We start from the raw sequence: 23,732 nt of genomic DNA on the forward strand, positions 1-23,732 counted from the left end.
GCAGTCACGTGTTCAACTCTGAAAACAACATAGGAATGAGCTGATGGGCGTAACAATAATGTCTCTGCAGTCAGAAAACAAAGTGATTTTTAATATATTCACACAGAATGATAGTCATGAACAAAGTATTCAACACAATCAACATTCAAGAACAAATATTTCTACATAACAGGTTCCTGAAGACAAAGTTCAATTCTCAGCAATCCTTCTGAAAGAAACCAACTCGTTGTACTCCATCTTACAAAAATATCAAAAAATTGTCATTTCATATACTCAATATATTGTTTCACAGATATGTCAAAGGGAGGCCTTCCCCCCCAGGGTGGACACATTTCATGTGGCGTTTCAAAACATTGGCGTAACTGAAAGGCTTTTCCCGTTTTTATTGTCATGAGCCTTTTCAAATTAGAATTTGGTGTGAATTGTTCACCAAATGTTTGACAATCACGAGGCTGAACCATCAGTGTGGATTCTCATGTCTCTTTCCAAATCTGATTTTTGTATGAATTGTCTCCCACATGTTTTACATTCATAGGGCTTCTCATCAGTGTGGATTCTCATGTGATTAATAAAGGTACTTTTCTCTCTGAAACGTTTCCCACATGTTTTACATTCATGAGGCTTCATTGTGGATTCTCATGTGTCTTTTCAAAGCAGATGTTCGCATGAATTGTTTCCCACATGTTTTACATTCATAGGGCTTCTCACCAGTGTGGATTCTCATGTGATCAATAAAGTGACTTTTCACTCTGAAATGTTTCCCACATGCTTTACAGTCAAAGGGCTTCTCACCAGTGTGGATTCTCATGTGATTAATAAAGCTACTTTTATCTCTGAAATGTTTCCCACATGTTTTACATTCATAGGGCTTCTCACCAGTGTGGATTCTCATGTGGGTAATACAGGTACTTTTCTCTCTGAAATGTTTCCCACATGTTTTACATTCATAAGGCTTCTCACCAGTGTGGATTCTCATGTGTCTTTTCAAATCAGATTTTTTTATGAATTGTTTCCCACATGTTTTACAGTCAAAGGGCTTCTCATCAATGTGGATTCTCATGCGATCAATAAAGTGACTTTTCTCTCTGAAATGTTTCCCACATGCTCTACATTCATAAGGCTTCTCATCATTGTGGATTCTCATGTGATTAATAAAGGTAATTTTCTCTCTGAAATGTTTCCCACATGTTTTACATTCATAAGGCTTCTCATCAGTGTGGATTCTCATGTGGGCTCTCAGGCTACTCTTTTTTTTGTGACACATGTTACATAATGTGCAAACATGTGACTTCTTACTGGTGTTATTGTTTCCCTGGATTTGGAACTGTTGCTCAATCTCAGCATCTCTTCTGCTCGTTCCACCTCCCTCATCATGGCTGGCAGATACGTGAGAGCTGTTAGAGATCAGCAGGTCAATGTCTGCTGCTCCTACCACAGAGATTATAACCGGCATGCTGACAACAGACTCGGTCTCTGCTGCACCATCTTCAGCTTTCATGTACAGAGTCTGAACGTCACTCTGGTCATTTTCCTCATGAGCAGGATCCACCATGACGACATCAGTCTCCTGCTTCAGTACAAGCTGCTCTCCCTCCGGACTGGTGAGGAGTTCCTCTGGTTCCTCTTTCAGGTGAGGAAGCTCTGGGTCCTCCTGCTTCATACTGGACTTCACCTCCTGGTTCCAGAGCTGCTGGTCAGCAGGAGCCTCCTCCTCCTCCTCCTCCTCCTTACAGACATGAGGCTGTGGGCAATCTGGAGGGACAGAGAACAAGAGGAGGGTGACGCCATTGTGATGATACAGACGTCTATGATGATGATGATGAATATATTTACCCTCGCCAAAGCAGAAGCGAGGGTATTGCAATTGGGTGCGTTTGTCCGTTTGTCTGTCTGTCCGAGCGCATGACTCAAAAACTAGGAACCCAATCGACTTGAAAGTTTTACACAAGCAAGGTTCTGTCCGTGGCTTGGTCCTCCCCGAGAATGGCGTTGATCCGGATCTGGATCCAGATTCTATAATTATTTTTTACATCTGGAATCGTGCCTGTGCTGCAAACTGCCACTTTAAGAGGGAGGGACACGAATGGCATGATGGGAAAAAGAGTCCAGAAGGAGTCTTGTAGTACGTTCCGGAGCAGCAAGCTAGAGCAGGTTTGGCCCCTCTGATCCGGAAGCCCTGTTTACTGTCTCACAAGATCGAATAGTCTATTGGAGGCGAGGGCCTGCAATCTCTGATTGTCTTTCTAGTTATTCGATAGAATGTTAAAGTACAAGTACAGTCAGACAGTAGCATGTATTACAGTACAAGTACAGTCAGACAGTAGCATGTAGTACAAGTACAGTCAAACAGTAGCATGTATTACAGTACAAGTACAGTCAGACAGTAGCATGTATTACAGTACAAGTACAGTCAAACATCCTGTCTAAGAGGAGCATTTCAAAAAAGCCCTTGCGGCCTTGTTTCCGTCCTTAAACAATATATATATATATTGTTATGAATCAAGTCCCACCACTAATATATATATACACGAGGAAAAGAGTTACCGTTTGATAAAATATGGATAAATTGACCGTCAAATCTTCCGCTTTATTAATATTTAATGACTTTTTCTTTACCTATAATCCTGTGTAACTTCAATTCGGGTCTAAGGCTGCGATCCAGCAGTCTTTGTTGACGATATATCTTTTCTTCGTCATTGGCGGCAGTTTTCTCAAACTTTCTAAAAACATCCTCTTCCGGAGCTGTTGGTCGCTTTTTAACTACATTTCCCAAAAACTCAAATGAAGACATTTTTGTTAACCGAACGAAATACTTGAGAAACAAATAAAATACCGACTTTCACTGATCTCACGTGCGCAGAGAGCTAACGCTGCAAAAGCATTGGTTGACTTCCGGTTGTTGTCTCCCACAGTATCCTCCGACTCGGAAATCATCTAAGCTTTTTTGTTCCGCGGTCGCTGAGGGTAAAACGACGACTACTGGTGGAGGCAATCAAAATTCGAGTGCTTCAAATCAATAGAAAGGAATAATCAACTTCCACTTATTCCAGCAGGGGCTGAAAAACTCGAGAAACTTAATTTCCTGAAATTTAAGTCAAATTTAAAGGAGACATATTATAACCTTCTTCCACAAGTTAAAGCAGTTCTCGGGCACTTATATGAAATATCTGTGTAGGGAATTTCCGTATTTAGATGGGATTCCACAAAGTAATTACATGCCGACGCCACTAGGAACGCGCTACATTTAGTTTGTTATTGTAATGACTGATTTCAATTGAACGCATCACAACAGTGACATCACACAACACAGATAAACATGGGCTTAGATTGGCTGGGGCGGGACCCCCACCTGGAGGGGGCCGGACTCATGGACATTGAAAGACGCGGACGCAGAGGGCGGCCCTTTGTTCGGACCTGAGACAGACACACGGAGCAGGATCGAACCTCAGCGCTGATATCTGAACCAACTTGTATTGATCTGCATGTTATATAAATATCTTAATCATGACCCAAATCCTCTTTATTGACCACGCACCCACACGGAGAAGAAGAACCGGGGAGGGTTAAGGAAAACCCTAACAATCTGTGCCAGTCTTTTGTTAAAATAACAAACAAATACTGTGTTGTATTGCTTATACGATGCAGACAAGGCGCGTTAACTGGTCCTTAATATACTTTATTCGGAGCTTGCATATTATCTGTGCAGCGCTACCGTCACAGCAATCCTGTTCCATCACGTACAGGTTAGTTCTGCGCATACTCCACTCCCGTGGCATGCTGGGTAATGGAGTTCTTATTTAACTAAACGACGAACAACACGGATACTCCAGGACAGCGTCTGTCATTGCTGTCTCAAACAGTCACCAGAGCTGCATGCAAAGACAAAGATTAAACTAGTGAGAAATAAAATATAAAAGACACAATTAGTGCACTTTATCCACACAATATGGGTCTAATTTATACTGAAAAATATATTTATTCTGTATCAGGATTTGCTTTTACAATTTAGACATTTCTCATTCAATTTTAGAATACAAAATGCTATTAATATTTACATGAATATTGGAGATGTATTTAAATTGCAGCATCTGATTGTAGTATTGATACATTCAGAATGTTCTGACGCACCTTCTGCACAACTTCTAACAATTAAAATAAATGTTTCTCTTGTTATTCTTAGTGCACTAATGTGCATATTGTTTGAAATGCACCAGCACACGTTGGCCTCGTGGCCCAGCAGTCTGCTTTAATAAACAACTGAAGTTGTTCAAAAATTGTGTTTCGTTTTCAGTTTGAGTCCAGATGTGGTTTCATTTAGAGAATTTGTGAATTCCTACAAAGTAAAAGTCCTTGTGCTCATTTAATTCAAATGAGGGTCCAGATTCACTCAGACGGACTCATCGTGTCGTGTGTTCAGGAACCTGTTTGGAGTTAAACCAACAATGAGAAGTTACAATGTAGAAAAGAGGTGAAGAAACATCCGCTAATGTTGAACATGCAAAGTGAGACTTCAGGGGAGAAAGGATGCAATTATTGAGGGCGAGAAGAAAAAAGTAACTTCAAGTAATAAGTAACCAGTTACTTCTGGCAGGGAGTAATAACTAAAGTAAAGTAATTACTTTTTCCAGCAAGTAACTAGTAATATATTACTGATCTTGAGTAACTCTCCCAACACTGCCCACAAGTCACTGTTCCGCCACGCACCGCGCCACCGTGCCCGCTCAGTGATGCAGATACATCTTCAGAAAGGTAATCGAGCATCAAAAGCATCGTTCGCTTGAACGACTATTTCAACAAGCCAATCTGTAGCTTAAAAATTGACAAGGACGAATAAACCGGTTGAAAGTTTACAGTTTATTACCAAGCTTTAGAAAACTTACAAACAAGTTCACAGCTTCAGGTCTTCAGGCACAAGCCAGTTTAGAGAAAGTCAAGCCCGGCCAACTTTAACATCTGGCAAGATATGACAAGCGAAGAGAAGCAAACATTTTGAAACTGAGTGGAGACTTGCACATTCTGAATTACATTCATTTTAACACGTTTTTAAAAACAACGACGTATTGATTGAGTTTGCATATACAGACATTTGATATAAACCTCTCATCCACACACAAATTGTGCATGGCGGGATCACAAGCCAACCAGCTGCATCTGCAGAGTACTTTGACTGACCCGTTAAAAATGGTAACTTCACAGAACTACGATGATGTAGCAACAAGTCATACAAATACCTCCAATGTATCTACATGGGCACATAAGAGACTAGGTTTTGGTATGAAATGTCTCCGTCCAGGTAGAGATCACACGGCGGATGAAATGCAGTCTCCTCTGACGACATTTATCTACAGTCATGTGTTTTTTAACGATAAGCTGTCTCTGGACTCCAATCCCGTCTTGCATCTGAAGTTGCTGATCAACTTTTAAACATTGATTGGCACACAGTAGCACAATTCTTAGCCAGGATACCTTTTCTCAGATATCTGCTGGCTGCACTAGAATCCCAGAAACAATGGCCATTGCCCAAGAGTTTAAACAGCAGATTAATTCCAAGACTGAAAAAATGGGGGCCACTTGTTCTGAAGCAAATCCAGCACTATTTCATTATTTACATCAGTTACACTGATAACTATTGAATAAACACACTGGGAAAACACAATTGCCCCAAAATGCAAAGGCTGCATGAAATCTAACATTATCTTGAAGGGACATCTTCATTTTTTTGTAGAAAAAGAATTATGCATCGGGTGCGTACTAATTACCACAACCCCTTCAGCATCTTTTCAAGTTCGAGTGCTCCTGAGAATGAACACTTTACCCCTGCGAAGCACTTTGGCCGGCTTCTGATTTAGATGTTAAACATTTAAGAGTTAAGAAAGTGAGAAGATTTCAAAGACAATTACTAAGAATTCACTACATGTAAACAATGCGAGAGGTCAACCCTCCATGTAAAACCTTAAACAAGTCTATCTTAAAAACAGTATTTACACACTATTATAACAGGGTTTGGCACTTTTTTTGAGACAGCAAAAAAAAGCAGATGCTATTTTATGCAGTGGACTGTATTACCGTCTTTGTGACACGGCTGTTGTTTTACAGGTCAGGACGTGAGGCATGGAGCACCAAAGATGCAATGATGCGAGATTCTACTACTACCATTTCTGTGATCATCACGCGTGTGATGTCTGAGGAGAGTTACCACACTGATTCTGAAATGAGAAGCTACTGTGATCATTTTAAAATTATGTAACTCCATATTTGAGTCAAAAATAAACCTCAAAATCGGTCTGATACTGTACATGATATTTCTTCTTTAGGAACAGCTTCCTTAGATGGAAAAAAAACCCGGCAGGAGAAACAACTTTCAATTTTACAATGTCTGGCTCAGACTGGATTAATTAGAAATAGCTGTAAAAAAAAACATTTATTAAAAAATTGCCACACATTTAAAAACAAGTCTTAGTATTGTTTAGAAAAGAACTACATAATAAAAAAAAGTGATGAAATTGCAAAAGCTGCTACAATAATCATCTGCTCTGGTTTTTGGCGAGTAGATTTTAAACACAGTTCCTGCTAATCAGTTGGTGTTAATCGTCCCTCCCTGTGAGTGTTTCAAGGTTGTGAATGTGCGTCTCAGTAGGCCACTGAGAATAGTCTGGCAGTTCCGTCACAGTCGAGGAGAACAAACATCATCCAGGCGTCGTACTTGATGTGAAAGCACCAAAGTAATGCCGTGAAAAAGTACAACTCCGTCTTCATGCTACCTTCAGCGTGCTGCCGTAAGCCTGCTGCACAACCAGCTGCACATTATCTAGGATGAAGTCAAAAGCCATGCTCCACACAGACTCCGCCGACTGCTGCATGAGCCTGCAGAGAAAGGATCAATAGAACGCGTCAGAACGAAACTAAGAGGGCGGGGTTAGCGGAATGGACAGAACTCACCTCTTCATATATTTTATGATCAGATCCAACCTTTCCAGATCTTTATCATCAATCAGATCAGTGCAATACCTCACTACTTGCAGGATGTCCTCCTCCATGGGTTCTAAAAACAAATCAGGTGAATAAATCATCTATTCCATCCTCAGGGAACGCATAAGGAGACTCCTTCCTCTCCGTGTACCCGTTATGGTGGTGACCCACTCCTTCAGGAGTGTTTTAACGTCCGTCAGGTCACAGGCTCCGGCCAATGTTGGAGTGCGACGGGGAATGAATTTGGACAGAGACCCTGTGATCTCTGGTTTGGAGGCTGACGTGGAGGGACCGTTTTCAGTCTGAGGAAAACAAAAGAAGAAGCCTTTATTGTCATTATACGAATTGCACAATAAAACTACAAGGCGAGAATGGAGAGTTAGTTCTCAGCCGCTGCGACCGGAGCGCGCCGCCAATATGGGCGGAATCTATAATCTCATAATCGAAAGCATTTTTAAAAACGTAGAATGTACAAGATGCTTTACTGACTGTTAGAAAGCCCCACCTTTACTGCGTTCATTGGTTCCGGTGATTTTTTAGGAGCTGGCAGGATTTTGGCAGGGCTGTTTGTCGTCCGATGCCTCTTCACGGGGGAGGGGCCTTTCTTAACGGGGCTCAGTGCATTTTTTCTCTTGCAGCGACGTTTCACCCGAGCGACTCCAACTCCTGACTGTTTGAGCTGCAGCAGTGGATTCTTCTGTTCTGCTGCTAAAACCAAGAGAACGGGAGTCTGATCATACGGATCATGGACGCACGAGTATTAGACCATTATACCATTAAAGCTGTCACATCAAATACATCAATATTAGTTAGAACAATGGTTACAAGAAGGAATATATAACACAGAATGTCACAAAATGATCTGCTGCATCTCTAATACCGATAAAGAAAGAACAACGTATTAACCTGAGGTCTTCGGCAGTTTTGCACGTGGCTGAACATTTGTGACGTGGTTGTAGGCAGACTTCAGCTCTTCCTGGAGCTCTTTGGGTAGGACAGCAAATACGTCCGGATCAACCTGCATTCAGAAACGTGAAAGTCTGTATGACTTAATGAAATGAAGTTTAGATCATATATAAAACATCCTGAGATCAGTTTTTGCCATTCCAGCAGTTAAACAACAGACACCTGGTACTAGATCCAAGTACTTATTGAAGTGGGTTTGCAGGAGTTACTGCTGTTGCGTGAGGAATACATCCCGGCAGGAAAAACCTCTCTCCCCAGAAACTGAAGTAGTTAAATACTTTAACGTGATCTTTAAACTCCTTTCCAAACAATTCTGGAGATCTTTTATTTTTATTTTTTATTGTAATATCAGTTTCCCTTCGTAAATGTTTGATAGCAAAATGAAGCAATGAAATTGTTCTTAAAATACCATAAACTAATGCCGATTGCTAATTTCAAGTATTCTTTTTATAAACGTTTTGCTGACTGGTCTGCAGCCGTATGTTTCTTAGACTTCTACACCAGCGCTCCTATTTGGTTGTTAAAACAAAGGGAATAGCAACCGCATCGATTGTAAGTGTTATATCACCTGTGGATGATGGTCTGATAAAATTGAATCCATAGTAAAACCATTTTATCAACCGCTACGATAAAAGCATTTTTATTTTTTCTTATCCCGTGTTGTAAAAGGAAATTCCAATTTAACGGCCCAAACAGAAGAATGTCTACCTGCGAGAAGTTTGGTAGCTCCAGTACAATCCCTGGGCTGTCTGGCTGGTTTGGGATCTGCAGAACCAGGGTTCCAGCAGGCGGAGCGTACAGGCCAGGGGCAGTGGGAGGAGGAGGAGGACGAAGAGGAGAGGATGGATGAGGACTCTGTGACCGATGGTTACTTTGTCTGACATCTTGTTTGAGCCACGCCTGCTCCACTTGCTCTCTCAGCTCCACAGGCAAGGCCTCCAGCACGGACCGATCCACCTTGTGCAGTGTAAGTAAGTACAAGTGAAGGAAAACATCCATTGGCTCCGCTATTGTTTAGCCAATCAGGCACATCCTAACCTGCGAAGGGGAGGGGACCTCGATGCTGACGTTTATTCGTGTTCGAGAATCAGTCGAGGTTTGTCTGCACGTCTGCTGGTCTCTACTTGTTCCTGGGACCGGCTCAGGGGTGGACGGAGGACGAGGGGTGGAGTCAGACGACGGTGCGACGGTTACGGAAGCGCTTTTCTGAGGTTTCCTGCTGTCAGCAGCATCTGCGACGATAATGTGAGAAGCCAACAGATTTCACACGCAACGTAAAGACGAGCTAAAATGTGAACACTTCACACAAACCTCTTTTTTTAGCACTTATTCCTTTGTCCAGCAACATCTCTTTGATGGAGCGCGTCCGGGGAGCCGTGGAGTCCTGGTGGGCGCCTCCATCGAGAAGCTGAACCTGGATGCCGACCCCCCTCATATCCTGGACCTGCAGCTTCATGGCGTGGAATAGCTTGATGACAGCAGCGGCGATCAGCTGACCGCTGTCGGTGGATTCAGGAAGCATCACAGTTCTGACAGTACAGACAGAGACGCGTCAGCGCAACGGGGATGACCCTACCACTCATTCCTAGCATCCTGGGGGTCACAGTCTGTCTCCTACCTGGCAAGGTTATCGCATATTCCGTGACCCCCGTATTTAGCCGGCTCAAGCGGAGCGCCGACCTTGCGGACCATGACCTTAAGTGTAACTCTGCGGCCCCTCAGCCCTGCTTGTTGTAAACGCTTCTGCACCTCCATTGACAAGTTAGTCAGGAAACACTCCGCCTCTTCAACCTGTTCACAGAGGCAGCGGTACGACAGAGGTAATGCTACGTGGGACATGCAAGGAGGGCGAGAAGGAAAAGCGATGAAAACAGTCAATCTAACCTCCACGAAGCGGATGTTGTAATTCATCTCGGCCGAGACGGACTTCCTCTCCTTCTCGTAGCGAACCGGCCGGTCGTCCAGGCCCCTGCAGAAGCGGAAGAGGGTTTGTCCGGTCCGGGGTCCAAACTTCTTCTGCAGCTGAGGGAGAGACACCTGCTGGAGGTCTCCACATGCCCTCACGCCTACAGCAGCTAGCTTTCTGCCCATAACAGGCCCCACACCTAGCAGAGAAGAACAAGGAACTGCAATCATACATTCGCTGCTAGCAAGCGGAGGGTCAAAAGCAGCCGACGGCGACGCGTCTACCTGGCAGGCTGGTCACCGGCAGGTCCCTGATGAAGTCATCCACCTCCTCCGACCTTAAGAGGTACTGCCCATCCGGCTTGGCCTTCCGGGTCGCAAGCCGAGCCAAGAGGATGTTGGACCCTGAACAGAGGAGTCGGTTCAGAGCGAAATATAAATTGATTTCTTTTTGCGTTAGAGACTCACCCATGCCCACCGAAGCACAGCATCCCGTCTTGTCATTGATGTCTGCTCTGATCGCTTTTGCCAGATCTTCTGGGCCGACACCCAACTCGGCCAGCAGAGAGGAACCGTCCATCAACACTTCATCACAGCTGAGAGCCTCAATGTCATGGGTGTAACTGCAAAAAGAAAAAAAACAAACCACTGAGGAGTTGTGCTTGAAATCATTTTATACACACACACACACACACACAGTATACGAGCCAGGAATCGATGAGGAACTTCACCGTACCCTGCCAGAGTCTCATACATGGCGAGCGCTACCTCTTTGTAGGCCTCAAAATCATATGGGACAGACTGCAGCGAGGGACACAGCTGCTTCGCTCTGCCAAAAAACATGCCATTCCTCACGCCAGCTTGCCTGTGGCACACAACCAACGTCTCCACGTAAGCAACGAACACAAACATTCACATTCTCCGCTAAATGGAGGAAGCAATCTTCACCTGGCTTCATAACTGCAAGAAGCAATCTCTGCCATGGACAGAGCAGCGGCATCCCGGTCCTCTCCGTTACCGCGTACGTCCGGACTTTCTTGTGAGGGAGTTCCGTCTAGTTCCGCACCCCCCCCCTCTGAAAAGGAGGACGTTGCTAAAGGAAAACCACTGAGCCAGGAGCGTGAAGGTGAAGATCAACAGAGAAACACCAAGAAGCTCACCAGGATGGGGAGGAGCTCGTTTCCTCTGGTAGTACTGCTGCTCCAGCCGAGGGTTGGTCCCGACCCGCCGAGGAACTCTGCCCTCGCCACGGTTACTGGTGACAGCGACAGGCTTCCCTGGGGGGGGGGGGGGCGGCAACTCTCAGGAGCGTCGAGTGGATACATGATACGACTTCATGACTCGAACGCATCTCAAACCAAACGGGATTTAAAACCCACGGAGCCTTACCTCTGAGCTCGGGCCGATGTCTTATCCCCACCGACACAAAGAAACAGTCCATGTCCACGTGGAGAACGCACGAGTTCACGCTGGCGGGTGCCGCCATGCCTGATCATACAAATAATAAATGCATAACAGCGTCAGAAAATCATTACAAAGAGGTATCAACACGTGATCTAATCACGCCACGTGCACGTCTGTGTTTAAACTGTGACACAACTTTAATAAAATGACCTCGACAGTCTGCAGAGAGCCGAGCCACAGACTTCTTCAGTTTGTCCTTCCCAGGAAAGGAGGCGGCGGCGGCCGCTTTCCGTTTCCCGTGCAGCTCATTGACGTACTCTGAAAAGCCCGTCCTCCACGTGGAGATCTGGTGGAGCCGCGAGTGAGAGTAGAAGTCGGCGATCAAACCTCCCGTCTGAGCCAGCAGCGGCGCCGAGACCCCCGCCGCTGCCGCTGATTGGTCAGAGGCCGGACCAGAAGCGGTTGTCGTGTTTGTTGTGCTTAGCGAGGCCGCGTCGGATGAAAAGACGCCGTGGTGACTTCCGTTCAGCCGAGCCGGCGAATGCGAAAGAGGGCTCTTCTTTTCGGCCTTTGAATCAGCCGGACGGGGCGAGTGGAGCGGCTCAGAGGGCAGGTGGCCGGTGGGGGCTTTGGAAGCCTCCTGGCGGGTGGGGTGTGGAGGCGCGGAGCTATGCTCGCTGGCTCTTTGTGAGCTGCGTTGCTCCGGGAGGACAGAGGACCGGTCAGATCGCTTCGGGGGACTGTGGGGGAACTCATACGGGTCGGGTTTCGCCTGAAACTGCGCTGGAGGCTGATCGTCGGGACTCTTGAGAATGAACTCTTTCATTTCCCCGTCCACAGAGGGACCCTCTGTTCGGGGGGACACGTCCTCGTCCATTAAGGCACCGTTTAGAGTGTGAGCGTGTCCATTGGTCAGGGGTGGCTCACGCGCCACCTGAGAGACGGGATCATCTCTGCCACACTCTGGCATTTCATTCATTTTTGAATGGCTCATCGTATCCAGTGAGGTCTGAAAGAATCCATTTCTGTGAGATAAAGGAGAGATTCTTATTTAATATGTCAGAAAGTACAAAGATGCTCCAATAAAAAAATAACATAAGGAGGCCGGGTACTCACATGTGTACTTCTCCTTCCTTGCAGCAGGAAGCGTTGATCTGAGGTTGTGGTTGGTAAGCGTTCCGGCGGGGGGGACCGGGACGAGGCGTGTGAGGAGGAGACCGTGGCGGGTTGTGTGGGTGTTCTGTGGGACTTGGGTTCGACAGATTCCTGCTCCTGGACTCTGCGTTGAGGTTACTGCACGCCAAGCGGCCCGGCTGGAGCGAGCTTTGCTGCATGAAGCGAGGTTGAAGGTTGCTTTGGTAAAGGGGCTGAGGGACGCCGCCATGGTGGCAGCTGGATGACGACTGAATGCCGAGCTGGGGCGGGTGGAGCTTTTGATGGAGAAGCCCGTGGCTGGGCCCGGCAATCTCCGAGGTCTGCCGCAGAGCCACGCCGGGGTAGAGTGGGCCTTTCTGCTTCGCGTACAGCTGGTACTGGAGGGAAGGCAGGAGACGCCCAGCCTTGATGCTGTTTAAAAAAACAAAGAAAGTAAATACAGGATACTTCTGATGATGTTTTATAGAACGGGACGAATTCGGAAACGCACCTGTCGGTGATCCACTCCGGCCTGACGACCTTCTCCCCTTTGAGCGCCTGAATCTTGCTGTTTGGCAAGTTGTTAGTGATGATGTGGGAGGTCTTCGTGCGAGAGTAGTAGCTGTGGAACTGGCCGCCATGCAGCATCATCAGCCTGCGCAGCTCGTCCGCGCTGGGATCTGTTCGGGGGGGGCAGGAAGCGCACGAGGAGGGGGAAGTGATGTCATCAGCGAACAAAGGTTTTAGGGTGTTACATTACAAAATGGCCACCTGGACTCACATCCCAATGAGGAAACAAGCTGGAGCCCGTTTTATAAAGCGAAGAGAGACACGTTTGTGATGCGACGGCATTAGCATTAGCATTAGCATTAGCATTACCTGTATATCCGTTGACATATATGGACACTCCACGGAAAACGCTGGAGCACAACCCTTCCTTCTGTTTCTCTCTGGGGGCTTCAAGCCTAAACTGCTCGTCCAGTTTAGACACTTTGGCAGCCATGTAGCCGCCCTTAAACGCAAGGAGGACAGAAGTGGGGGGGGGGGGGGGGGGGGCTGCGGGTTAGAAACCTGCTCACGGCGACCGACCCCGCTGACATGAACCACATCGGCCCCGACGGAGCACGGAAACCCAAACGCCGATACTCACCCTCTCAGCCCAACCATTGTCTCCAGCAGCTTTGGCTTTCTTTTTCATCCACCCATCCCGACTCATGCTGAGCTGCCTGAAATCACAAGAGCAGCTCCTCGTCACCGTCATCACCGCCCCGATCTTCCATCTCCAGACCCCCCCCCCCCCCCTTTATCTGGAGAAGAAATAGACTATATAATGTGTAATGTGGACTTCCATACACAAATGATGCCGCATGAGAACCGTCTCATCATCATTCACTGAAGGTATTTAAAAATCACACAATCTTTGGGCCCAATTTGCACAAACAAACATCCCAGGGGACGACCCCTGGAGGCTGTGACGTCATCCCAGGGGGACGACCCCTGGAGGCTGTGAGGTCACCCCCTGGGACGACCCCTGGAGGCTGTGACGTCACCCCCTGGGACGACCCCTGGAGGCTGTGAGGTCACCCCAGGGGACGACCCCTGGAGGCTGTGACATCATCCCAGGGGACGACCCCTGGAGGACGTGAGGTCATCCCCTAGGACAACCCCTGGAGGCTGTGAGGTCATCCCCAGGGGACGACCCCTGGAGGCTGTGACGTCACCCCAGGGGACGACCCCTGGAGGCTGTGACGTCACCCCAGGGGACGACCCCTGGAGGCTGTGACGTCTTATTGTTTTAGAGTTTGCAACATTAAGTGAACATTTTTGCAGCAAGTCTTGCTGGTCGTTGTTAAAACAGTCCAGCAACAAACAGCCTCATTAACTGCCTGTTTGTGGCTGCAGCTGTGAATTCGCTGTATGTTTTCTATTAGTTATGATACAAGGGCATGCCCGGGCACGTCGTCTGCCCCCCCGCCCCCCCATGTGGCACCGGAACACACACACTCTCCTGGAGGTAGCTAACGTTAGCCTAGCAACTCTCAAAGACACTTACAGCTAGCCTACGAGCTATTCAAGCTTGTCGCTGCGCCATGACGCAACTGTAACATTTAAAGCAAGCCAAAGTGCGCCTACCAGCGTGTTTGTATGAAGACAATAAATAAAATAAAAAAAATGCAGTAAAACCAGCCCCCAAACAGCGAGGTCGGGGTACAGGACGACCCCCCCGCGGCGTCAGTGACGCTGTAAACAAACAGCCACTCACCTTCCCCGCTGTCAGACCGGGCTCGTTAGCCTCAGACTTCTCCTGCAGGTAACGCGCTGGTTTGGGAAGGTTAATGGAAACACTCCACTTCGAGCCGAGCTCTTCTGAACGAACCGGGATCCCTTATTCTGCTGCGCCGCCTCGCCATGTCCGTCCAGCGCCTCCACTCGCCCTCCCAGCGCCTCCTTGGCTCTCCATTTCTACCGCGGCGCCTGGTCCATTTGCTGCTTTCTCCTTTCTGGGCGACAGTCAAAGGATAAGCGAGACGAAAGGGAGTACTTCCGGATAGATTTTCACAATAAAACATTATATGCTGTATGTTTAAATATAAATACTGTATAATTATATATATATAGAATAAATAACTTGTTAGGTGATGCCATAATATCTGCAAAGGTATTAGGGAACAACAAGACAATCAAAAAAAAAAAAAAAGAAACATGTCAGAAATGTAAAGACTTTATCCTGCAAGCAGAATTTACACAAATGATCTAAAAGCTATTTTGCATCTATGGAGTATTTTTTTTATTTTTTTTATTGGTATTGTTACATGTCAATGGTTTATGTACTAAGGACTTTCAACGGAAACAAGACCGCAAGGGCTTTTTTGAAATGCTCCTCTCAGAAAGGGTGTTTGACTGTACTTGTATTGTAATACATTACAGTACAAGTACAGTCAAACAATAGTATGTATACATACTATTGTTTGACTGTACTCGTACTGCTCTAACATTCTATTTTATAATTATATTCATCATCATCAAGCTATTTAATGAAAAATGATTTGATGACACACAGAAGTGGGGTTGGGAAATGTATCAGAAATGTTTGATGTAATTTTAGAGTTGATCCAGATAAATGGGTTTATTCAAGACTTTTTCCACTTTAGCTGAAGCCTGGTGCAGCCATTCTGAAGGGAAACACATCTTGATAGCAATGAGTTTAGAGTTGGATTTAAACCAAAAGTCTTAAAGAATATATTCATCTGACAATTGTAGAGATACAGATTTGGCCAAAATGATGAAAGTCTTCTTTGGCTAGTGAACAAATTTGCAGCAAAAGAAATCTTACTATAAGAAAGTTTAATTTACCAAGTGTCCTTTAGGAAAACTTCAACTTCTGGTCGCTTACGACGTTCGATAATTTCCCTGCAGTAAGAAGACAAAGTTTAATATATTTATTACATTTAACACTCATGAATAAACAATGAACACCATCATTATTGATGGACAAATATTTCTAGGAAACAGGTTCATGAAGACAAAACAATTTTAACCAACTCTGTCTCAAACATTTCTTTTCATTAAAATAATTTCTCAATCAATCTTTAAAAAAATCATCAGTTCATATCCTGAACATTTTCCCCCTATATATTTCAAAGTAAGAGCTTCTCACCAGGGTGGAACTTTTTTTTTTTTTACCGGAACAAAACATCATCTAAGTCAAGTATGTAGGTAGACATTAAGGAGCAAATAATGAACTCAAATAATAAACAAAAATAATATACATACATCCACAGGGTGGAAGTTTTACAACTGTAAGGATTCTAAGCCCTGTGGATTCTCATGTGACTTGCCAGTGAGTGAGGGCGTGTAAAAGCTTTGCCACAAGTTTTACAAATGTAAGGCTTCTCTCCAGTGTGGATTCTTGTGTGGGCTCTCAGTGTCTGAGGGTGTGTAAAAGCTTTGCCACAAGTTTTACAAATGAAAGGCTTCTCTCCAGTGTGGATTCTCATGTGACCTTTTAAACTGACAATTTGTGTAAAAGCTTTGCCACAAGTTTTACAAATGAAAGGCTTCTCTCCAGTGTGGATTATTGTGTGACCTTTTAAACTGCCAATTTGTGTAAAAGCTTTGCCACAAGTTTTACAAATGTAAGGCTTCTCTCCAGTGTGGATTCTCATGTGGACTTTCAGGCTACTCTTTTTTTTGTGACACATGTTACATACGCTGCAAACATGTGACTTCTTACTGGTGTTATTGTTTCCCTGGATTTGGAACTGTTGCTCAATCTCAGCATCTCTTCTGCTCGTTCCACCTCCCTCATCATGGCTGGCAGATACGTGAGAGCTGTTAGAGATCAGCAGGTCAATGTCTGCTGCTCCTACCACAGAGATTATAACCGGCATGCTGACAACAGACTCGGTCTCTGCTGCACCATCTTCAGCTTTCATGTACAGAGTCTGAACGTCACTCTGGTCATTTTCCTCATGAGCAGGATCCACCATGACGACATCAGTCTCCTGCTTCAGTACAAGCTGCTCTCCCTCCGGACTGGTGAGGAGTTCCTCTGGTTCCTCTTTCAGGTGAGGAAGCTCTGGGTCCTCCTGCTTCATACTGGACTTCACCTCCTGGTTCCAGAGCTGCTGGTCAACAGGAGCCTCCTCCTCCTCCTCCTTACAGACATGAGGCTGTGGGCGATCTGGAGGGACAACAAACGGAGCATGACGCTATTGTGATGACACAAACGTAGACACATAAAGAAATGAGTTACCGCTTGGTAAAATATGGACTAAATGATCGTCAAAACTTCCGTTTCATTCCTTAAAAATAACGTTTCGTGTACCGATCCTGTGTAACTTCAACTCGGGTTGCAGGCGGGGATCCAGCAGGCCGCGCTGACGATTTCTCTCTTCTTCGTTTCTGACGACAGTTTTCGCCAAATATCCAGAAATATCGAAATCAGCAGCTGTTCGTCTGTTTTTAGCAAAATCTCTCAAAGAGTCAAACGAAGACATTTTATTTAAATGAACTAAATACCCGAGAAACAAATACAATGTCGACTTTCTATGACTTCGCTCGCTCGTAACTGGCGCTGCTAAAATTATATGTTGACTTCCGGTTGTTGTCCCCCCAAAAAAACCTCCGACTAGGAACATTCTTTTTTTCATTTCCGCTGTCGCTGATTGAATGGATTCAAAAATGTCCTGTTTCAAATCAACAGAAAGAGGTCATCGGCTTCCACTTATTCCACCAGCAACTGAAAAAATCAGAAAACAGATAAAAACGATAAAAAAAGAAGAAGAAAAAAAAAAAAGGACACATCCAACCACCAGTGTTTGGCAAGTTACTCAAGATCAGTAATATATTACTAGTTACTTGCTGGAAAAAGTAATTACTTTACTTTAGTTATTACTGCCTGCCAGAAGTAACTGGTTACTTATTACTTGAAGTTACTTTTTTCTTCTCGCCCTCAATAATTGCATCCTTTCTCCCCTGAAGTCTCACTTTGCATGTTCAACATTAGCGGATGTTTCTTCACCTCTTTTCTACATTGTAACTTCTTATTGTTGGTTTAACTCCAAACAGGTTCCTGAACACACGACACGATGAGTCCGTCTGAGTGAATCTGGACCCTCATTTGAATTAAATGAGCATGAAGACTTTTACTTTGTAGGAATTCACAAATTCTCTAAATGAAACCACATCTGAACTCAAACTGAAAACGAAACACAATTTTTGAACAACTTCAGTTGTTTATTAAAGCAGACTGCTGGGCCATGAGGCCAACGTGTGCTGGTGCATTTCAAACAATATGCACATTAGTGAACTAAGAATAACAAGAGAAACATTTATTTTAATTGTTAGAAGTCGTGCAGAAGGTGCGTCAGAACATTCTGAATGTATCAATACTACAATCAGATGCTGCAATTTAAATACATCTCCAATATTCATGTAAATATTAATAGCATTTTGTATTCTAAAATTGAATGAGAAATGTCTAAATTGTAAAAGCAAATCCTGATACAGAATAAATATATTTTTCAGTATAAATTAGACCCATATTGTGTGGATAAAGTGCACTAATTGTGTCTTTTATATTTTATTTCTCACTAGTTTAATCTTTGTCTTTGCATGCAGCTCTGGTGACTGTTTGAGACAGCAATGACAGACGCTGTCCTGGAGTATCCGTGTTGTTCGTCGTTTAGTTAAATAAGAACTACATTACCCAGCATGCCACAGGAGTGGAGTATGCGCAGAACTAACCTGTACGTGATGGAACAGGATTGCTGTGACGGTAGCGCTGCACAGATAATATGCAAGCTCCGAATAAAGTATATTAAGGACCAGTTAACGCGCCTTGTCTGCATCGTATAAGCAATAAAACACAGTATTTGTTTGTTATTTTAACAAAAGACTGGCACAGATATTTCATATAAGTGCCCGAGAACTGCTTTAACTTGTGGAAGAAGGTTATAATATGTCTCCTTTAAATTTGACTTAAATTTCAGGAAATTAAGTTTCTCGAGTTTTTCAGCCCCTGCTGGAATAAGTGGAAGTTGATTATTCCTTTCTATTGATTTGAAGCACTCGAATTTTGATTGCCTCCACCAGTAGTCGTCGTTTTACCCTCAGCGACCGCGGAACAAAAAAGCTTAGATGATTTCCGAGTCGGAGGATACTGTGGGAGACAACAACCGGAAGTCAACCGATGCTTTTGCAGCGTTAGCTCTCTGCGCACGTGAGATCAGTGAAAGTCGGTATTTTATTTGTTTCTCAAGTATTTCTTTCGGTTAACAAAAAATGTCTTCATTTGAGTTTTTGGGAAATGTAGTTAAAAAGCGACCAACAGCTCCGGAAGAGGATGTTTTTGGAAAGTTTGAGAAAACTGCCGCCAATGACGAAGAAAAGATATATCGTCAACAAAGACTGCTGGATCGCAGCCTTAGACCCGAATTGAAGTTACACAGGATTATAGGTAAAGAAAAAGTCATTAAATATTAATAAAGCGGAAGATTTGACGGTCAATTTATCCATATTTTATCAAGCGGTAACTCTTTTCCTCGTTTGTGTGTGTATATATATATATATATATATATAAATGAATCAAGTCCCACCACTAATATATATATATATATATATATATATTGTTTGAGGACGGAAACAAGGCCGCAAGGGCTTTGCGGCCTTGCTCCTCTTTATCAAACGGTAACTCTTTTCCTCCTGTATATATATTAGTGGTGGGACTTGATTAATTTTTTTAACTAATTAACTATATGCTTTGTAATGAATTAATCGAAATTAATCGCATGACCATAATTTCCTCAAAAGCAACATTTTTTTATGCGAAGAAATTGTATTGAACGACTTATCAAATAATACACACAGACATGACTTTTAACTGAAGCTCATTTAATGGCTGGTAATTTCATTTCATTTCAAAATTGCAAACAAAGGTAAGTACAGTTGCAGAATTTTGCTTGAAATAGTCTTTCTGCACGGCATTTCAAAAGTTTCATCACACGCAGCTATCCGTAGCACATCTTGTAGACCTGTGTCTTCGACCACTGATAGTGGTCTACAGTCTTTGGCAACCCACTTTGCGAGTGAATTCGTCAGTGTTTCTGACGTTGACTTGCTCATTTTCCGTCTAAATCCATTTGTCATTTGGTCAAGTTGCTGCTGACCAGAGCCGCTAGCGCGAGCCGTTTCTGTGCTAGCTGCGAAGTACCGTAATTGCTGAACTATTATGCGCACCTGTGAAAAAGCCGCACCCACTGAATTAAAAAATATATATATTTTGTACTAAAATAAGCCGCACATATTCGTAAGCCACAAGTGCAATCAGATCCGTAACTTCGGGATAAGGATTGGCTCTAAGGGCTGGGTCGGTCGGGCTGGGGTGCGAAGCGGGGCTGGGCTCGAGCCGCGGCTGGGGGAGCAGTCGCCCCGTCGCCCTCCCCTCTCCGCCCGTCGGAGGCTGCGCGGTGCGCGCGCCCGCCTGGCGGGGTGTCCCCGTCCCCCTTGCCCCCGTGCCCCTCATCCTCCGTCCGCGGGAGCGTGGTGCGGCAGGGGTGGGGACGCCCGGGAGGTCGAGGGGGTGGGTTCCTTCCCCGCTACGCGGCGCGTCCGACGCCGCGTAGCGGATGGCGGACAGGCGGCGGGGACCGGGTACGGCGGTCCGGCGGCGGCGACTCTGGACGAGCGCCGGGCGCTTCTCGCGGATCTCCCCAGCTACGCGCAAGCGGGGCTTTCCCTCCGGGCGGGCGGGCGTTAATTTTGTAACGAAAATAAATAGGCTTCAACGAAACACGGCTCGTAACGAAAGTGGGAAAATATACGTAAATTTGCCGCGTCGTTGCATAAACCGCAAGGTTCAAAATATTGGAAAAAAGTAGCGGCTTGTACACCGGGAATTACGGTACTTCTGTGGTAGGCAAACTCTTTTTTGCATAGTTTGCAATACACGGTGGCTTTGTCTATTCTCCCATCTGGTCGTTTTTTGAAAATGAATTTACCGTCCAGCAAAGTTGTTATGTCTTTCACCTCTGCGGATGGTAGGAAGGAGGAGGCAGATTCAGGAACAAACTTATCTTTTAATGAGGCGCAGTCAGTCATGGAACTACATGCTACATCGGCGCACATAACAAGCTAACGTGCCTACGTCATCACGTGACTACGGAATCCAGGCACGGACCAAATACATTACAAAAGTACTCTCTCCCGTCTCCATTCGTCCCCAAGTCAGCCTGGGACTGTGTGCGTCAGTATAAGTGGCGTATCAGAACATGGTGAACTGACGAACGTTCCGGGTTTTTTGACATGCAAACTGCGTTAAAATGCGTTAATATTTTGAATTAACGTCCTTCTTATTAATTAATTGTAATTAACGCGTTAATGTCCCACCCCTAATATATATATATTGTTTAAGGGCGGAATCAAGACCGCAAGGGCTTTTTTGAAATGCTCCTCTTAGACAGGATGTCTGACTGTATTTGTACTGTAATACATGCTACTGTCTGACTGTACTTATAATTTAACATTCTATCTAATAAATATATGCATCATCATTATCATAGACGTCTGTGTCATCACAATAGCGTCACCCTCCTCTTGTTCTCTGTCCCTCCAGATCGCCCACAGCCTCATGTCTGTAAGGAGGAGGAGGAGGAGGCTCCTGCTGACCAGCAGCTCTGGAACCAGGAGGTGAAGTCCAGTATGAAGCAGGAGGACCCAGAGCTTCCTCACCTGAAAGAGGAACCAGAGGAACTCCTCACCGGTCCGGAGGGAGAGCAGCTTGTACTGAAGCAGGAGACTGATGTCGTCATGGTGGATCCTGCTCATGAGGAAAATGACCAGAGTGACGTTCAGACTCTGTACATGAAAGCTGAAGATGGTGCAGCAGAGACCGAGTCTGTTGTCAGCATGCCGGTTATAATCTCTGTGGTAGGAGCAGCAGACATTGACCTGCTGATCTCTAACAGCTCTCACGTATCTGCCAGCCATGATGAGGGAGGTGGAACGAGCAGAAGAGATGCTGAGATTGAGCAACAGTTCCAAATCCAGGGAAACAATAACACCAGTAAGAAGTCACATGTTTGCAGCGTATGTAACATGGGATACAAAAAAAAGAGTAGCCTGAGAGTCCACATGAGAATCCACACTGATGAGAAGCCTTATGAATGTAAAACATGTGGGAAACATTTCAGAGCGAAAAGTCACTTAATTGATCACATGAGAATCCACGTTGATGAGAAGCCCTTTGACTGTAAAACATGTGGGAAGTATTTCATACAAAAATCTGATTTGAAAAAACATATGAGTATCCACACCGGTGAGAAGCCTTATGAATGTAAAACATGTGGGAAACATTTCAGAGTGAAAAGTCACTTTATTAATCACATGAGAATCCACACTGGTGAGAATCCCTATGAATGTAAAACATGTGGGAAACATTTCAGAGAGAGAAGTCAGTTTATTAAGCACATGAGAATCCACACTGGTGAGAAGCCCTATGAATGTAAAACATGTGGGGAACTTTTCAGACAGAAAAGTCACCTTATTGGTCACATGAGAATCCACACTGATGAGAAGCCCTTTGACTGTAAAACATGTGGGAAACAATTCATACAAAAATCTAATTTGAATGTCCACATGAGAATCCATACTGGTGAGAAGCCCTATGAATGTAAAACATGTGGGAAACATTGCAGAGTGAAGAGTACCTTGATTCACCACATGAGAGTCCACACTGGTGAGAAGCCCTACGAATGTAAAACATGTGGGGAACTTTTCAGACAGAAAAGTCACCTTATTGGTCACATGAGAATCCACACTGATGAGAAGCCCTTTGACTGTAAAACATGTGGGAAACAATTCATACAAAAATCTAAATTGAATGTCCACATGAGAATCCATACTGGTGAAAAGCCCTATGAATGTAAAACATGTGGGAAACATTTCAGAGTGAAGAGTACCTTGATTCACCACATGAGCATCCACACTGGTGAGAAGCCCTACGAATGTAAAACATGTGGGGAACTTTTCAGACAGAAAAGTCACCTTATTGGTCACATGAGAATCCACACTGGTGAGAAGCCCTATGAATGTAAAACATGTGGGAAACATTTCAGAGAGAAGAGTGCCTTGATTCATCACATGAGAATCCACACTGGTGAGAAGCCTTATGAATGTAAAACATGTGGGAAACAATTCATAAGAAAATCTCATTTGAATGTCCACATGAGAATCCACACTGATGGTTAAGCCTTATGATTGTCAAACATTTGGTGAACAATTCACACAAAATTCTAATTTGAAAAGGCTCATGACAATAAAAACGGGAAAAGCCTTTCACTTACGCCAATGTTTTGAAACGCCACATGAAATGTGTCCACCCTGGGGGGGAAAGCCTCCCTTTGACATATCTATGAAACAATATATTGAGTATATGAATTGACAATTTTTTGACATTTTTGTAAGATGGAGTACAACGAGTTGGTCTCTTTCAGGATTGCTGAGAATTGAACTTTGTCTTCGGGAACCTGTTATGCAGAAATATTTGTTCTTGAATGTTGATTGTGTTGAATACTTTATTCATGACTATCATTCTGTGTGAATATATTAAAAATCACTTTGTTTTCTGACTGCAGAGAAATTATTGAAAGTCGTCAGCAACCAGAAATGGAAGTTGTTGCGAAGGACATTCTTTTAAGGGTCCCATATTATGAAAAACTCACTTTCCCCAGACTATTATGGTGATTTTGGGTCCTTATCGACCCGAAAACAGCCAAAAGAAAAGGAAAGGAAAGTTAAAGTTCGACAATAGAAATGATAAAACCAGGGTTTGCAGGGTTAGGGTTAGGGCTCCT

At 44.6% G+C, this 23,732-nt stretch overlaps 3 protein-coding genes across 3 annotated transcripts in view; 1 reads left to right on the top strand and 2 right to left on the bottom strand.

The window, feature by feature from the left end:
• Window positions 1-23,458, top strand: part of LOC137902394 (zinc finger protein 260-like) — a 42,913-nt gene extending 19,455 nt beyond the window's left edge. The window contains exons 3-4 of the mRNA XM_068746479.1: window positions 21,494-22,095; window positions 22,432-23,458. Of these exons, the coding sequence (XP_068602580.1) occupies window positions 21,494-22,095; window positions 22,432-23,127 (1,298 nt within the window). The 3' untranslated portion in view covers window positions 23,128-23,458. The remainder of the gene's footprint in view (window positions 1-21,493; window positions 22,096-22,431) is intronic.
• LOC137902340 (uncharacterized) lies at window positions 90-17,378 on the bottom strand. Its single transcript, XM_068746426.1, is given in 4 exon segments — window positions 90-625; window positions 627-1,752; window positions 16,613-17,062; window positions 17,207-17,378. Coding segments are annotated over 4 exon segments (1,929 nt in total). The 3' UTR covers window positions 90-444.
• rev1 (REV1 DNA directed polymerase) lies at window positions 6,753-13,594 on the bottom strand. The gene is made up of 21 exons (XM_068746797.1): window positions 13,529-13,594; window positions 13,258-13,390; window positions 12,890-13,058; window positions 12,361-12,810; window positions 11,455-12,269; window positions 11,230-11,328; window positions 11,001-11,117; window positions 10,789-10,915; window positions 10,577-10,705; window positions 10,309-10,463; window positions 10,126-10,245; window positions 9,820-10,040; window positions 9,554-9,726; window positions 9,247-9,464; window positions 8,974-9,167; window positions 8,644-8,892; window positions 7,876-7,987; window positions 7,475-7,677; window positions 7,121-7,271; window positions 6,940-7,042; window positions 6,753-6,864 (listed from the first exon to the last, which is right to left on the bottom strand). Exons 1-21 carry the CDS (start codon window positions 13,592-13,594, stop codon window positions 6,753-6,755), a joined length of 4,116 nt encoding a protein of 1,371 aa, XP_068602898.1.
• Window positions 23,459-23,732: the final 274 nt, after the last annotated feature.

Source organism: Brachionichthys hirsutus, chromosome 12 (assembly GCF_040956055.1).
Source record: "Brachionichthys hirsutus isolate HB-005 chromosome 12, CSIRO-AGI_Bhir_v1, whole genome shotgun sequence".
Taxonomy (NCBI): Eukaryota; Metazoa; Chordata; class Actinopteri; order Lophiiformes; family Brachionichthyidae; genus Brachionichthys; species Brachionichthys hirsutus.

Excerpts from the sequence above, each read along its gene's own strand:
- rev1 (XM_068746797.1), bottom strand. The coding sequence starts at position 13,594 with ATGAGTCGGGATGGGTGGATGAAAAAGAAAGCCAAAGCTGCTGGAGAC. Across the intron at positions 10,464-10,576 it reads ATGTATGAGACTCTGGCAGG|TTACACCCATGACATTGAGG; the intron begins GTACGGTGAAGT and ends TTCTTTTTGCAG. Across the intron at positions 10,246-10,308 it reads CTGTGCTTCGGTGGGCATGG|GGTCCAACATCCTCTTGGCT; the intron begins GTGAGTCTCTAA and ends TCCTCTGTTCAG.